This window comes from Triticum aestivum, chromosome 4D (assembly GCF_018294505.1).
Source record: "Triticum aestivum cultivar Chinese Spring chromosome 4D, IWGSC CS RefSeq v2.1, whole genome shotgun sequence".
In the NCBI taxonomy this organism is placed as follows: domain Eukaryota; kingdom Viridiplantae; phylum Streptophyta; class Magnoliopsida; order Poales; family Poaceae; genus Triticum; species Triticum aestivum.
Window position 1 is genome coordinate 475,263,800 of NC_057805.1, and position 17,345 is coordinate 475,281,144.

The 17,345-nt window shown below is 40.7% G+C and overlaps 2 protein-coding genes across 11 annotated transcripts; one reads left to right on the plus strand and one right to left on the minus strand.

The window, feature by feature from the left end:
- The first annotated feature begins 2,643 nt into the window (after positions 1–2,643).
- LOC123098757 (GDSL esterase/lipase LTL1) lies at positions 2,644–9,417 on the plus strand. Of its 7 annotated transcripts, none has more exons than XM_044520831.1 (9): positions 2,644–3,258; positions 3,854–3,981; positions 4,083–4,325; positions 4,968–5,058; positions 5,957–6,086; positions 6,455–6,546; positions 6,631–6,763; positions 6,944–7,009; positions 7,094–7,138. In XM_044520831.1, exons 2-5 carry the CDS (start codon positions 3,901–3,903, stop codon positions 5,962–5,964), a joined length of 423 nt encoding a protein of 140 aa, XP_044376766.1. In that variant the 5' UTR covers positions 2,644–3,258; positions 3,854–3,900; the 3' UTR covers positions 5,965–6,086; positions 6,455–6,546; positions 6,631–6,763; positions 6,944–7,009; positions 7,094–7,138. The 7 variants fall into 7 exon arrangements, 6 of the variants coding, with proteins under 6 accessions (XP_044376766.1, XP_044376763.1, XP_044376768.1 ...); XM_044520828.1 differs by having other exon boundaries at positions 6,631–6,747; XM_044520833.1 differs by having other exon boundaries at positions 6,631–6,747; positions 6,944–6,980.
- A 961-nt stretch (positions 9,418–10,378) lies between these two features.
- Positions 10,379–14,147, minus strand: LOC123100396 (KRR1 small subunit processome component homolog). Of its 4 annotated transcripts, none has more exons than XM_044522336.1 (12): positions 13,855–14,147; positions 13,638–13,714; positions 13,417–13,527; positions 12,999–13,067; positions 12,259–12,315; positions 12,135–12,173; positions 11,919–12,029; positions 11,757–11,830; positions 11,609–11,669; positions 11,086–11,229; positions 10,884–10,967; positions 10,379–10,739 (listed from the first exon to the last, which is right to left on the minus strand). In XM_044522336.1, the coding sequence occupies exons 1-12, from the start codon at positions 14,060–14,062 to the stop codon at positions 10,719–10,721; spliced, it is 1,056 nt and encodes a 351-aa protein (XP_044378271.1). In that variant the 5' UTR covers positions 14,063–14,147; the 3' UTR covers positions 10,379–10,718. The 4 variants fall into 4 exon arrangements, with proteins under 4 accessions (XP_044378271.1, XP_044378270.1, XP_044378269.1 ...); XM_044522335.1 differs by having other exon boundaries at positions 11,748–11,830; XM_044522334.1 differs by having other exon boundaries at positions 11,757–11,848.
- Between the last annotated feature and the right edge of the window lie 3,198 nt (positions 14,148–17,345).

Sequence of the window (17,345 nt, forward strand, 5' to 3'; positions counted from 1 at the left end):
TGACTCCCTTGAGCATGAGGCCATTGTGCAAATTTTGAGATATAAGGGCTTTAATGAGAAGTGGATCCTCTGGATGAAGCAACTTCTATCCACAGGTATCTCATCTGTTCTGCTCAATGGAGTCCCTGGTAGGAAGTTCAGGTGCAAAAAGGGTGTCAGACAGGGTGATCCAGTCTCTCCCCTCCTTTTTGTCCTAGCTGCTGATCTCCTGCAGACTGTAATTAATGACATGTTCAGAAGGGGCATTCTTCAGTTACCTATACCTTGTCATGATCAGGATTACCCTGTGATTCAGTATGCTGATGACACTCTTATTATCTTGCCTGCGGACAAGGACCATCTCATAGCTCTCAAGGATATGCTCAGGGTCTTCTCTGTGTCCACTGGTCTGGATGTGAACTATCACAAATCCTTTATTATTCCCATCAATGTGGACACTGCTGTCATGTCTGAATTAGCTTCTGCATTTGGCTGCCAGATTGGGAAAATGCCATTTACCTACCTTGGGTTGCTAGTGGGAACTACAAGGATTAAAATGGTGGATTTTATGCCATTGGTTGATTGCATGGAGAGGAGAATGACAGCTAGTTCATCTTTTCTGAATCAGGGGAAAGGCTGCAGTTTCTTAACTCCGCTCTGTCATCTATGCCCATTTTCTTCCTGTGCAGTTTGGCTGTCCCAGCTGGAATTCTTAAACAATTGGAAAGAATCCAGAGACAATGCCTCTGGAGGAGGAATAGGGGTCAGCCTGCCCCCTCCCTAGCTGCGTGGGACCTTATTTGCAGGCCAAAAAACAGGGGAGGTCTTGGTATTCTCAACCTTGGTTCTCAGAACGTTGCACTTCTGATCAAACATGCGAATAACTTCCTTAATAAAAAGGATCTCCCTTGGGTTTCTTTAATTTGGGATACCTACTATCATAATAGGGTCCCCCAGGGAACTTCTGATTGTGGCTCATTCTGGTGGAAGGATATTTGCAAGGTCATGCATCATTTTAGGGAGTGTGCTTGGGTTCAGATTAATGCAGGGGACACTGCCCTCATGTGGTCAGATAACTTGCAGTTTGATGGTCAGGTGTCTAGCCTTCAACTCAGATTTCCCAGGCTCTATTCTTATGTTAAGGACCCCTGGGTCACTATTCTTGAGTTCTTGGACTCTCAGGACATTTTCCAGCACTTCCACCTTCCTTTGTCCAGCCAGGCTTTTGATGATCTGACTATTCTCCAGTCCATGTTGGGTGGCCTTAATAGAACACCTGGGTCCAAGGATATTTGGTTTTGGAAGGGCACTGCCAAGGGATACTCACCAAAGTTGTTTTACTCACATACTTTTGTATCAGCATCTTTCAACCCTTTGACAGCTTGGATCTGGAAGTCCTCTTGTACAATGAAAATCAAAGTTTTTGCTTGGATGCTTATTATGGACAGGTTGAACACCAAGGACATGGTGGATAGGAGGCATTGGCATTTGGAGGATGGAGTAAACTGTGTCCTTTGTCCTTTGCAGACTAGGGAAACAAGGGATCATCTGTTCTTCAATTGCAACTTTAGTGTCAGAGTTTGGAACTATCTGCAAATTGATTGGTCTTCTGGTGACTCCATGGCTCATTTGGTTCTTAATGCTAGCAGGAGTTTTAGGAAGCCCTTCTTTACCGAAGTGGTGTTCATTGCTTGCTGGAATATCTGGATCATCAGGAATGCTAAGGTCTTCAGGCATGAGAGAGCTAGATTTAATAAATGGAGATCTGCTTTCGTTCATGACATCAGCTTAATGCAATATAGAGTGAAAGCTGCCTACAAAGATGATCTTCTACGCTGGATTTCATTTCTGCCACCTTGAGGCCAATAGTCTGTATCTTTTAACTTGTTTTTTCTCCTTTTTCCCCTAGCTACTTTGATTACCTCTTGTAATCCCCCTTTGTACTTGTACTGTATCTCTTTTTCTTAATAAAGTTTTGATATGCTGAGGGGGTTTCCCCTACAGTTTCCAGTTAAAAAAAACACTAGACACATTTTCCTCCAAAAATTCGCGTTTTCCTAGCTGAAAGCCCACAAAGCACAAAAACGGGGGACCCACAAAAAAGAAAAAGGCCACAACGGGCAGGCGGGTGTGCGCACTTATTTTTTTGACGGAAAACGAAACCAACCTAGCGACAAGAGGCCACAAAGCGACACAGGACATCAGTTCAAAAAAAAAAAAAACAAGTGACAAAGGACACGGGCTTGACACGATCGAGCTGCCCGCCTCGCATGGACCTGGACACAGGCTGCCACGCGCGACAAACACGATGCCAGCGAGCGCACGAGCGAGACGAACAGTCTGCGCCACACAAATCTCTACTTCTAATGTCTCAGTTGATAGTCTCCGTTCCAGGTTTATTTTCGTCTCACCTCACCCGGTTTATTTTGGTACCTTTTTTGTACCTCCTCCCACCTCACGCTGACCCACTATGAACCGAAAAAACCACGTACCGAGTCCTCCACCAGCCCCCGCGCTCTTCGTAACCACGGATCGCGCCCGAGACAAGTGTCGAAGAAAAAATCTACGAAAATTAACCAGCGATAAAAAAACCTGAAAAAAAAACCCGAGAACGAATCGCACGAGCGAGGCCTCCTGCCCTCGAGCGACCAGTCGCACGCACGACTCGCACACCAGATTCCTTCGCCGCCGCCCTCCATCCCTTCGCCACCGCAGATCCATCCCGCCGCCGCCGCCGCTCCATCCCTCTCTTCCCTCCAAGCTTGTCACCGGCGACGAAGCGTACGGCGCCCTGCGGTCGTGATCAATCGCCTCCAGGAACCTACCACGCGCGCCGAGGCGAGGGCCTCGTGGACTCCGTCCGTCGCCGCTTGGCCGACGACCCCGCCGCTTGGCCGAGGACCTCGTGATGGATCGATTATTTCTCAGCTTGGCGCATGCAGTACGGCAGCACGCCGCACGCAGTTTCCTTGGATTCTATTGCATCTCTTCGCGTCCGCTTCCTCTAATTGTGAGTTTTGGCTGTAATGCGTTTTACAGATTCCCATCTACTGTACTTCCTATGTAGTGCATATCCCGTTCCTCCTTTTACAGGCTTCTCAAATCATTCGTTCGTTCGTGCTGGTCGTCCTCCTACATCTGTCTGTCTCGCTCTCCGATTGATTAATCGTGTTCATTGGGATTTAAAAAGAGGAACATGGATTTTTGTTGGTGACTTGTAAGCAGCAACAAGATCTTGCAATTTCTAATTTTCTAGCCATCCACGTGAGTACAGATCAGGTACCTTGTTCCCTGCCTTGCTTTGCATTTTTTATTTAATCAGTAGTGTTCATAATTTCATCTGTCATATGTGTTGTTTGCTACTTCCATGCCTTGCTCCAGTAATTAGCAAGACTGCTCCTAATTTGACAGTTTTTAGAATAGTTACAACTGCTTCGAATTACGAGGAATTAGCTTTAGTTAATGTTAAAAAACCAGAATTAGCTTTAGTTAATGTTAAAAAAAACAAGTGAAAATTTTAGGATGATAACAATTTGAGTGGGCATGAAAGTGTACCTTGTTTACCTAATATTCGAAATATAAGTGTCGATGACAAGATCACAAGAGCGAGCAACTTTTACCTTTACTATTTATGATCCTGTTTTTTCGATAGGTCACATGTTTGCAACATAGGTTATAGTGTACGGAGGATCTTTTGGCAAGAAAATGGTAATATGAATGCTCATATATTATGTGGCATCAGGGCCCCTTTGTGTTACCTATCCCCGGGCCCCTGAAATCTCAGGACCGGCCCTGCACTACGTTATCCTCCCCTCTGCACCATTTCTCTTTCGGTTGGGAGAGTAGTTCTTGACATTGCCACATGTTTGATCAGGCGAGTACCTTGGGGCAGAGCCCGCGCTGCCGTACCTGAGCCCCTACATGCGCGGCGAGAACCTGCTCGTCAGCGCCAACTTCGCGTCCACCGGCGTCGGCATCCTCAACGACACAGGCGTGCAACTCGTAAGCTCCACGCGCACGCACACACACATGCTCGAATCATGTATACGTATCTACAATAATGCAATGGAGATGACAATAATGTTGTATGTGTGCGTGTGCAGGTGAACATCATCAGGATCGCCCAGCAGCTGCAGAACTTCCAGGACTACCAGCAGAGGCTAGCGGCGTACGTCGGCGAGGACGCGGCGAGGGAGCGCGTGAGCCAGTCGCTGGTGCTCATCACGCTTGGCGGCAACGACTTCGTCAACAACTACTACCTGGTGCCCTTCTCCGCTAGGTCCCAGCAGTTCGAGATCCACGACTACGTCCACTTCATCATCTCCGAGTACAAGAAAGTCCTCGCGGTAATAATAATTAACCTCTTCTCTTACTTACCACTAATCAATTCCCAAACATGCAATATTTCTGCTCCAAAACATAATTGCATTTGTAAAACATGATTAGCATTCAAGGTGAAAAATTGCCAGGACGTTTTTTGTCTTCTATTTTGTCAGTATGGTGCACAAGAGTGGTAGACCTAAAATTCCCAAAATTAGACAGGGAAATGAAATGTTTGCTGCATGCCGGCTAGAACAGTAGTGGAAAGAGATGAGTCTGTAGACTGCCTGCCCGCCTGCCTGCCTGGTATGATGGTGAGAGAGATGGGTGGTAGCACCGTTGAAGTCATTTTTGTAGTGGAGTCATTTTTGGGTGGTATGTTCAGCAAGCAATAAACTGACACGCGGCCTGTAGTGTTCTGCACGCTGAAATCAGAAGCACACACTGTTTCTGGTAAGAGTTGGCCCATGAAGCGAGAAACGATTTTATTCATGGTTGATAGCCACTTTGAGTAACTGTCTGAGACATCTTCACTGCGGAGGCCTAACCCTAATGAGCTATTGCAATATATTATGCAGTACCCTAATTGTTCATTACTAAATTCTAACTGCTTGAATTCTGATTTTCATATACATCTTAATATTTCAGTGGAGTTTCCTACATTGCAGGGTGATATGGATGAAGGAAAAGAGGCCAGCAGTGCTGGGCTAAACAATTCAGGGAGGTATTGGATTGGCCTCTGTAGAAACCATGGTAAAGGTAATTTGAGAGTGCACTTTAGGTCTTTATTACATTTCTAAAATGGTTGCTTATAAGTTTTAGCTATCCTATTGAGTAAATCTCAATCTCTCATGGTTGGGATAAACTTTCTCATAATGCATTCATCTATATATGTCAGAGAGCTAAATTTCTCTTAGTGTCGGAGAAAGAAGGTTTGAATATTATTTTCTTGACATGTAATCTTATTTTCATTGACGCAATACTAACTAATCTATCCAACCCATTTGTTCAAAATAGACAAAGGTGAATACTCATGTAACAATTTGTTGAGCAAACCATTCCAATAATCCTATTTGTTTCAGGCATAGCTAGAGTGTATTACAACAGAAGAGTTTCTTGTGCTGATACTTGAAAATCTGCACTCACCTAAATAATGAGCTCCTGCACCTGTTTATCCACCACATGTATCCTGATTATCAAAACAAAGATACTCGGATGCTTGACAATATTGTTACTGAGTCTAGAAATCTTGTTACTGTGATTGTCCACCACAGGCAACCATTCTTTGACTTTGATTGTTACTGAGTCTATATGGTTATAAAAAATAATATCGTGTGAGAAATCTTGCTAGCTGAAGGAGGTTCCTGGAAATAGATTACATGCTGAAGCCTAGAAGTAAGCAATTAAAGTGCATATCTACTTGTAGACAGAACACGTTCTTGATATCTTTGATTTTAAATTGTAAAGGTATTGTCATTTCTAGGACCACGTACTCATCTGCTATGCATTACTTGGCTTCGTGCTCTGTTGGTGCTTTTCTTGATTACGAAAAGGGTAGAATAGAGTGTTGGCATTCGCTGCTTTATAGCATATTTTTTAATACGATTTTGGATATTTTGTTTCCGTACTGTACCTTAGTTTGGGACTTATTTTGCAGGCACCTAATCTTGGGCCCCTAGAAGAAGGAAACTCAACATGCATGGTTCTCATTAGAGGCAACCAGACCATTGTTGAAAATATTGATGATTCCTGTTGTGTATTCTCAAGGAATGGTCAGGTTTAGTACTGTAAGTATTTTCTTGTTCAATATATTTGGGTGGTGCCCAAAATGCAGAGGTGAAAAGCAAGAAACATAAAACTACCTCTGAAGAAAAGTTCACCACGCCTCCCAGAATGTCACCCTGCTTAGTTGAACGGAAGTTTAATGATATTTAGTTTAAGTGGAAAATTGATCAAATCAGATCATCTAACCTTTGTAAACTAGGCAACTGAATCATCTCATCTCGACAAAGTTCAGTACATGGTGAAGATATTAGAGTTTGACTAATTCTCTTGAAAAATGAATCACCTCTCACCTCTCAACTTGCATCGCGGGGCTAACAAAATATAGGTACATGGTGAAGCCAAGTGACACTCTTATTTTTCTTTCATACAGGACCGATGCGGTGCGTAGAAGAAAGGTGCTACTTTCACTTAGTTCTCTCAGTTCTAAGTTGGGACTGCAAAAATTTGAGGATTTCCCCACATGTGAGTTGCCTTGATTAGTTTTGGCTTAGTTAGTGAAATGAACTGGAAGTAACTTCTGAATTTGTTTGACTTTGGACTTGCTAGAGACCTGAAGTTTCTGCTTCTAGCATTTCTCTTTTGTAAGCAGCATGGCAAACCCGGTTTCAAAGTAAAGACCTGAGGAAGAATGTGGATTGATCACTGTGATTTCAAGTCCTTCAGGTGATTGATCACTGTGGTAATTCATTCTTTTGTCAAAATTTGATGACAATTGGGGTTGGAGGGAAGCAACAAAATTCCTATCCTGTAATAGACGTTTTTGGTGTGTGACTTGATAGTTGTTCACGTCGATACAAAATTTCATTCATGTGGTTTTTTAAGGCATTTGAATTTAACATTGTTTTTATGATTGTCTAAGAGCTGGAGCTGTTAAGACTTGAGACAGATATATACAGGTAACAGGGGCCTACAAGATCCAATTCATGTTAGTTACCTATAACTCTGTACCTAAATGCATCTTTCATAATGTTATTTCTGTAATTTATAGAAGTAAACAAATTCCTTACAGGTTTGACAGTTCGTCAAAATAAACAAGTAGTATTGATGGGTAAAGGTGGGTACTGATTTAGTATGAACAAGTCTGCATGTTTTAGAACTTCTGTATTTTCTGAGTTTTCTTTCCTTCATGCATTTTCCGAGCTTATGTATTTTTTGAGTTTTAGCAAGCTGAAAATATGGCGCTTATTCAGAAATGTTGGCATATCAATATCATGTGCTTGCATATGTAGTATCCAGAGAAAAATGATGTGCAATGATGAATCCTGACAATCTACACACACATCACTGTATTTTGTTCACTTGCTTGCTATTTCTGGACTATTATTGATGGAGCAGCAGAAGAGGCTTTTAGTGTTATAATATATGTTCGACTTATAAATTCAATAGCTGAACAAAACTTTCAAAAAGATTACTTTGACTGACTAAAGTATGGACATATATACCGCGTGTTATCGTTTCTTCTTCTTCTTCACTTAACTACATGTGAAGCTGAAGCTGAGCCAATGTGCTTTTCCAGAAGAAACTGAGGCACATCAATCAAACGCCAACCCACCTGCTATTGGCACTAAATGAGGAAGGAAAAAGAACATTGTCCCTGAAGGCTCGAGACACACAAACAGGAAACTGAGTTTGGGAAAGGTGGTTGTCTCCTTGATGCACACCATGGTGCCCTTGTCTACTCTCTGTCTTCTTCCTTGCACAGGTATTTTATTTCAAGATTTCGTAAGTGGTCCGCACTGACAAATGAAATACGCAAAAAAAGATACTTATGTTGTTTTGTTCTTGCAAACACCTTATTTACTGGTAGTAGGTTCTCTCATAGCATTTTTCGGTGGAGTTGTACTGACATCTTTGACTGAAGTTTCTTTCAACTGGTTAGTTATAATCTTCCCATTTCTGAAATTTCAAAGTCAAATGATTGGGGAATGCATCACACTATCCATTAGTTCAGTCAAGCTCACATTATTGGCAATTGAGTTAAGTCTTATATTTATATGCCTGTAACACTCAAAACTTTCTAAAATGAGAAGTGATATGTTAATTTTTGAAGAGACTGTGATTATGTTACAAGCATATACATCACTGGCAATGCGAAAAAAATATTAATAATACATTTTCCCGTTATTTTAGCTAAAATAATGGAGCACATTTTATTTTATTTTATTTGCAATCTGAAGCTTGGTTGTACTTCAGTCTCTGGCAATTGGTTTATTTCTTGTGGTCAATTTTGGAGCAGATGATGGGTTGTTGGTTGTAGTGATTTGATATTTTAATGACTATTCATATCAATGATTATGCTTGGCCCCATGAGAAACACACGAGGTAGAAACGATTGTGAGATAGGGAGGGGAATAGAAAGATGACGAGGAGATGCATTTATCTACCACATCACAAGCATGAAATATCATCACATGTCAATTGTCTATGACTCCCATATCATATAAATAGAAATCCAATATTTTTGTTTCTTGTGAAGTTGGTTCACTTTATTCCCTTCCTGTTAGAGTTGATGCTTGAGATCTAGGGCCCAAACAATTTGTGACCATAGACTGCTCAGAGTTGTCCTATTTGATCTTCAAGTGCAACCCTTCCATTGTTCTATTGCATCTCTGAGCCATATTAGCATACATTTCTAATCAACAATGAACTACCGGATTTACTTCATGTCAGTTGTTACTATCTCTTAGAAATTCTTTCTGCATTCATCATATAAGCAATTAAATTCACTATCAGCAAAGTTCACTGCAAGTTTGCTGCACAATTTTTATTTGATAGATACACGTGAGATTATTATTTTTCTTTACGTTTGTTGAATATATGAATAATTCGTTTGAGAACAGGGACAAAACATGACAAGAAAGGGGAAGAACTAACCTACATGGAGCTTGGTCAAGGTCGTCGCTCATGTTTGATGGCATTGTTTCTGGTTCCACCGACGTTGTCGATGCCTATTACCTATGGCCCCTTTGCTGCTTTCCTCGGTCGGGCGTGGTCCATCAGCCACTGCATGCAGACAATAGAATTTAGGCCAGCAATTGTCGCTTATCTACGCTACAGATCGACCCATAGACAGGGAAAGGAAGCGATGGTTGGTGGGGAGAGGAGCCGGGGGACGTGTTGTGACGGGACAAGAGGCGCAGTGGCAGGAAGAGAAGGTGAAGACTACGCCATGTGAGTTGCTGATGTTGTGCCTTATGCGGTGGGGATAAGGGATGTGTGATGTGCTTGTGTGGTGAGAGGCGAGGAGTGGCTTTTCCTTTTTGCGGGAGGCTGTTCATTTTTGTCTATTCTATTTTTATATTCAAGATACATACAATATTTATCATCATTATAATCGAGATAATAAATAGTTATTTATTCCATTAATGTGTTGAGTTATTTTGTTTTTGATTTTAATATGCTCTCATGGAATGGTAAAAAATTGGTCCATCCAATTTACAAGTTGAGTACTCTATGTTTGCACGTTCTTACATTTTCATGTGAAATCTTCATGCTAACTGTATGAAGTACTCATGTAAGATGGTTACAAGTCAACGAAGATTTTTTTACTATAATTGCTCAAGTACTGTGGGAAGGAAGCTGAAGACAATATTCCTGATATTTTAGGAGATGTAAGTGAAGTGGAATAATGAAAATACATTGCATCAAGTACATTTTTCGATTGTTACTGTAAATTTTTTCTATACATGTGAAATTGGAAGTGCATAGCTTATGTATGCAATCAGAAAAAAATTTAGAAGGCCCGTGGCAACGCACGGGTATTGTACTAGTAAGATCTAAGGGTTCTAAATTTAGATGTGAGATAACTATTTCACATCTACTCCCTCCGTTCCACAATACATGCCTTCCATTTGTTAAAATATAGATGTATCTAGACATGTTTTAGTATATAGGTGCATCCATTTTTGGAGAAATGGAAGTCAAGTATTTTGGAACAGAGGGAGTAGATGTGAAATAGCAAACCTGTTATTATTATACATTGAACTTTTTATATACACCAAACTTTTATATATTACTCCCTCCGTTCCTAAATATAAGTCTTTTTAGACATTTCAAATGGAATACAACATACGGATGTATGTAGACATATTTTAGAGCGTAGATTCATTCATTTTGCTCCGTATGTAGTCACTTGGTGCAATCTCTAAAAAGACTTATATTTAGGAACGGAGGGAGTATGTAATAACACATAAGGAACAATTTTTTAAAAATATATTCTTCTATTTTTTAACAGGTTATAAAAATATCTAGCTCCTAAAAAACAACAACCGGATTTTCAGCTAAGACTCCCTGTTTGACGCCCACGGGCCTCATACATGAGCTCTCGTCTGAGAGCAGTGTCTGAAGGTAGACCATAAATCGCCCACAAAAACTCTTCGAGCAATTCATACAAAAGGATTCCTAAGAAAACATTTTGGTTCAAAACGCAAATTTCAGTCTATTCAATGGTACGGTCGGCACGATGGCAGTCGTTCGACTAACTCAAAACTAACATAACCTCTATCAGCAAGTCACTGACGACGCCGTGCATTCATATCGCGCGCGGTTACTCGGGGTCGGATAATTTCTGCTTCTCTGGGGCGTGTTACGTACAGCTTGTTTGTTCTCACATTTTCTTGTGATCCACCCTTTCTTTATTCCTTCTTTGCCTTCTTCTGCAAACAGAGCAGATTCACAATCATGAGAAGACCGTCCTACTTTCTTCAGTATACAGCAGCAGCAGCCCATACTCTAAAATAGGTTTAAAATGGTTGGACAAGATTTTCTATCAAAGCGTAGAACAACGAAAGTGGTGTTACCTTTGAGGGCATGGCCACCATATCAGCAACCTTGCTATCGCCACTGGTGGCCATGGCAGATTCAGATGAACCTGCAATGCTCTCCTGAAACAAAAACAACCAGTGCTTAGTAACTAATACAAGAAAAGGTGGATCATTTTTTTTCGATAAAAGAAAAGGTGGATCATACTGACAGAAAGAAAACACAAAAGGGAAACCTAACCTTTGGGGGAATAGATGCAGCTTCTCTCTTTCTTTTGTTTCCATCCACTTTCTTTGATTGCTTGTCGGGCTTCTCTTGAAGTTTCTTTGTCGACTTCTTTTTGTCACTCAGAGAATACTTGCCATTCTCAAGTTCAAGATCAGTCTACAGTATCCATAATGACAAGATATTATTAATCAAACAGTAGGTGAAGAAGCCAACATTTTCAGTTGCAACTACTACAATACAATACCCACACAGCACAAGGAAAACATGCAAAAATCTACATAGCATGTGGGTTGTTGATTCTACTAATTCAAGTAGCATGTCGTGAACTGCAGTGATCTTAGAAATTAACATGGAATGAATTATATGGTCAACTGCACTGCTGTAGGATGGCCAGCTCGAATGAAATCACGAAGTTCCATGACAGGACTGCTAACCACCATAGCAGTTCATGAATTGGTGAAGAAAACAGTATATCTAAAACTGTAAAACAACTGTAATAGCACGCGCTAGAAACCAAAAAATAAATTGAGTTCACCTTGCTAGGCTGCTGCGGAGATGGAAAGGGTGTGTATGGCTTCTTCAGTTTGATATTCTCCCTAGAAAACAGCAAGCAATGAGCAGGCATAAGACACAATACCCACTTTTCAGTATGAAATACGGTGCAAATTCCTTACTTCTCATACTTTGGTAGAATCCTGCCCCAGCTTTCATTAGCCAGGGCAGGTGTTTTAGCTGGCTCACGTTCTTTTTTGAGTTCCTGATTAGTTAACAAAAACTGGTAGTAATTTCAGGCAACAGGCATACACCTTATAACAAAACACATGTGGTAAAACCAAATCAGTCACCTGAATGTGATCCAGTGGACCCTTTATGTTATTCATACAATCCTCTGCGATCTTTCTGAGTTGTTTTAGTCCCCTTCCGTCAAGGGAACCCATGGCAGCAACAGTATTTCCCTTTCATGATGGTCAATATTTAAGCATAAAGAGTAAAAGGTAGTAGACCTATAAATCTGTACTGTAACTTTGATGAAAGTACTAAGGTTGAAATTATGGAAAAACCTGAACTAAGATGTAGCAGCCAGTCAAATTCTCTAGGGCCTGTAGTGCAGAAAACAAACATGTGAACACAAGAGTACATTAAAAGAGACGCAACAACAGGACAAGAACCATATGAGAGTGGTACCTTAAGGGTAGACATATTAGGTCCTAACAGACGGTCTCTCCGTTCAGAAAACCTTTTCTGTACATGGCACATTATTACTGTACTGAGGATATCAGAGCTAAATTCATCAAGAGCGGCAAAAGAAAATGATCTAAGGTCTAATTTAAGATAACACCATAATCTAAATCACACCAAAAGGAGAAATATTAAGTTGTACAATACGAAACAAATATTTTTATAATTGGATTCATGAAATTGTTATGGAGGAGACAGATTTAGCACACGCATTTATGCAACTATGTGAAACACAGTATACATATATGGAGCATATGTGAAAAAGGCAACACTGGAAACTACAGTGACCTTGTAAAATTATGTTATGAGCACAATCATCTGACATAAAAGTAATTTAGGGGTCTCATCATAAAAATGGATAAAACAAAGTAAAATAAATACAGCACACAGTGCATATAACAGATGAAAAACTTCCTAACCCAATTACAGTGTATTAGGTAATTCTGAAACAACAAAAATGCAATTAAGCACCCAGAGTCTAGAGAAAGGGGAATAAGCTAAAGTTTAATACAATTCTTTGATTGGTTCTGCAACCTACTTTGACAATTAAAAATTTATTTATATTTTTCTTCCTGTTGAAATATTTGATAGCTAGCAGAGAACCACAGAATGCAGCAATAACATGGTAAAGTCAAAGCAATTCTGTAAAACTGCAAGAGCTGTAGTCAAGAATGAAAGAGTCTTACCCTATTCCGTACGAGGTCACCAATCTTAATAATATCGCAGGTCATATCATCGTTGAGTATTTTAATCGCCTGCAAAAATCAGTACAAGTTTAATCAGGGATGAACAACTCCCACAAAATATGATCGAGTTGTCAGCTGCTCAAGAATAGGAATGGCACACTATTACATATAAGAGAATGTTTTTTTTCATATAGAGTACTCAAATTCTCATCCAGTAGTTACTTGCCCAATGAGTCGGATGGACAAAAATTAAGATACAAGGACGATCCTTTTAGCAATTCACTGGATATAAATTGCCGCCCACGAGATAAACAAAAACCTCCATAATTGGTAGATACGTAACACATGTCAGACAGAGTTGCACAAAAGCTCAAGGGCTCGATCGATCAGCAACAAAGCACATGCATGTGTACTGTACCTGATGTACAGGGACACTCCGCGACAGGAGTCTGGTCAGGTCCCTGGCCTTGACAACAATGTAGGGGTCCCTGGTCTTCCTGGTGGTCGAGACAGTCATGGATCCCTCACTCTGTACACACAAGTTTGTACAACATCATGGGACTGACCCCAAATTTTGGATATTAATTAATCTATCTATTGCTTGAAGAAAGGGAAAGCCCAAACAACTGATCGGCGTACCACACTGAGCTTGCACGAGACCCCATGCTCCTTCAGCGCGCCCTTGACGACCGGCCACGCCTCCAGCAGAGACTCCTCTGCACCCGAACAAACAAACAAACAGGGCGCCTCAGCGATCAAATACGCCTCAATTCCATTGAATCGCAGGATGGGGGAGGGGGAGGGGGAGGGGGGAGACGGTTTGAAGGGGGGCGGGATTGAGTGGTCGGTCGCATGCCTCTGTCTTTGGCGAAGGTGGTGGAGAAGGAGGTGGTTTCGAGCAGGGCGCCCTCGTTCGAGGCGGGCTCGAACTTCTCCGCCTTCAAGAGGTTGCTGCTGCCGGGGTCATCCTCGTCCCAAGGCTTCCCCTTCCGACTCCGATTCTTCCCCTCCGACGTCGCCGACGCCGCCGTCGCTGCCGCATTGGTTCCGCCCTCCGACGCCATACTGGAGTGCTAGCTTAGCTAGGGTTTAGGGCCAGTTCTTTTGCTAGCTTTTTTGGCTTTCAGAATAAGCTGCTCTCTACCTAGCTTATTCTAAAAGCCCAACCAAAATTTCCCTTTTAGAATCCTACTAGTCAAGTCTTAACTACTAGGTTTTAAAATAAACAAATTTGGTTGGGCTTTTAGAATAAACTGGATAGTGGGCAGCTTTTTACAGCTTATTCAGAAACCACCAAAAGAACCGGCCCTTAGTTGGATTGGATTTCGAGGGTTTGGGAAGCCAGGACGAATTTGTGTCGGCGAAACGTCAGAGCGTGCTGCGTGTTTTTTTCCCCTTTTGAGATCAAGCGTGTTTGTTTTTGGTGTGCTGCTGGGCAAATGTGATGGATTGGGCCTTTCGGCTCACAAGTTCGGTGGACAGTGCTCATATGGGCGGGGGTCAGTAATCTGTTTTTTTCTTTCTTTTTTCTCCTTTTCCCCTTTTCTCTGGGGTGCCCTCGACACAAATATCCCCTCAATTAAGATGTTTTAACTTTTTTCTCTCAAACTGGATGTATATAAACATGCTTTAGTGTGTTTGTTTTCTCATTTCGGTCCGTATGTAGTCCATATTAAAATATCCAAAACATTTATGATAGTGAATGAAGGGAGTAGTTTTTATGAGACACATGAACATTTTTTCAATATGTGAACATTGATTTTAAAACATTATCGTCAGTTCAAGATATATGAACACTTCCTTTTATATAGCATTTTTAAAATATATAAACATTTTTTAAAATACACATCAATGTTTATTTTCATATGCGTGAGTATGCTTAGTTCAACACATGGAAATTTTTTCACATACAGAGCATTTTTTAAATGAACATTTTTATGAACATGGGAACTTTTTTAAATGAACATTTTTATAAAACTAATATATTTTCAAAAATTATTTTATAAAAGATGCACCTTAACCAGCGCATTAAGAACTGAGGCACACGAGAACGAGGGCACCAACGGTGTGCGGTAGGGTAGCCAACATGCAGGTGGGGAAACCGCGATGGTGCGCGGGAGAAAACGAGGTAGTGACGCGTTTGCACACCGTTTATGTTTATCCACCCATATGTGATAGTACATACATTGCAGACGGTCATTTCTTTGCAATCATGTGAACAACACTGCACACGACTTTTAAAAAGCCCATGTGTGATGGACCCAATCATTGGGCATTGTGAATTTTTGTTAGCTACGCACAAGACATCACACACAGTTTTACTCTTCATATTGCGAGAGATGAGTTAGCCCTCATGCAAGGTTTGTTTTTGAGGCACACGGTTCTATTTTCCAACTATGTGTGATGTCATCATCCCACACAGTTTCACATTATCATGTGCCCCATAGAAAGATAAAGACCCATAAATCCTTTATGGAGGTTGTTACAGCCGAAAAGGGCAGATTGTTTGGAACAAAACAATAACTTGTGTTGATTATAGGGTCTAAGATCCTGCCAATATGCATAAAAAATATATATATAAAGTATAGTCTGGTTTGGAATTGAACATATGTTCCAATGGAGAGACAAGGTTTATCTCTTTACAAGGAAGGTGAATGATTAAACACACATGTGAGAAAAGCCATGTCCAAACTTTAAAGGGCATGTACGCATGTACAAGAAGTGATAACCCAACTTCAACAATGAGGTAATGTTAATGTTTATTTGAACCATTTTGTTGGTATATGGACAAGAGATGTGATATGAGCAATATCAAAACGTTGAAAGAAAGGATTAAGTTTTTGATAACCCCCCGACAATTAGTTTGTAGAGAGAGATTCCTTTTGTCAAAGATTCTCTCAGCATACTCCATCCGTCTCATAATGTAAGATGTTTATTGACACTTGACACTAATGTAGTGTCAAAAAATGTTTTACATTATGAGACGGAGGGAGTAGTTTCCAAACTCTTGAAATTTCTTAAAACAAAAAAAGGAGGCAAATCCAATAGATTTTTCTATAGTCATTGTTGAGGCTCACATAATGTTTATTTCCACTAATAGATTTAATTGTTGGAACCCAAACATCGTAATATGCAAGTTCTAAAGGAGCATTCGAACAATTTGAAGAATTTCCATAAGGGAGTTGAACTGCTAGTGCTAAGCACTTTCTGAACATGTCAATGTGACACGGAAGGCTTGGTGACACCATAGGCGATCTTGTGAGGGGTGCTCAGTGAGATTCTAGAGGATAGAGATCACTCCTAGCCCTTCCCTTGAGAAGAACTTTCCTCGACTCCTCATCCTTAAGACAAAATAATTTCGTGTAAAGTTCAAGAAAGAAATTAATGTGTGTGACAAAGCGATTTGTGGATAGGATATTTTTGGTTGCACAAGGAACATAAAAGAACATTTTTATGATGCAATGTTTAGCAAGATGAAGGAATCATAGAGTGATTAATATGTCTGATTTTCATATGTGAACGACTGATGCCATGAACTTGATCATCTAATGGTACTTGTTTCTGGTGGTCAACTTGTCAACCTCCATAGTAATATGATATGTGACACTACTGTCCACGTACCAGTTCGTGTCCACCTCGTAGGTGGAGGCAGATCCAACAACACTCTCTCCAGGACTGTTTTACTCGCGCTCAAAGCGCTTCCAACGGTCCACTACTTATTGTTCATCCTTCCGACACAGTTGGCAATTGGAGACATTAAAGAAGCATACTTTCAACCTATTAAAAGAATCGATATGGCCCTAGAAGGGATTGAATAGGGACAACTACAATTTTTAGTTAATTATCAGCAAGCTTAGGCTATGCGGAATATAAAGGTGTGCCTAAACAGTTGTTACAATGATATAAATAATCGTATATGATGAATGCAATAAGATATAGTGAATGCAATGCCAAGTGACCAAATAAACCACAACTATGGAGCTATGATTAGAGATTAGCAAAGACACATGTACAAGGATGTATCCCGATGTTCATTTCCTTGGAAGGAAGCTACTCATCATTGGAGGGATGAGTGTTACCATGAAGTCTCATCCTATTCTCCTTGTTATAACAAATACGATTATCAACCACTAGTGGTAGACCTTGAGTTGGACTCCAAACCTTAAAACAAATCGGGGATAAATCACAAGTGTTGGGGAACGCAGTAATTTCAAAAAAAATCCTACGATCACGCAAGATCTATCTAGGTGATGCATAGCAACGAGAGGGGAGAGTGTTGTCCACATACCCTCGTAGACCAAAAGCGGAAGCGTTATGACAACGCGGTTGATGTAGTCGTACGTCTTC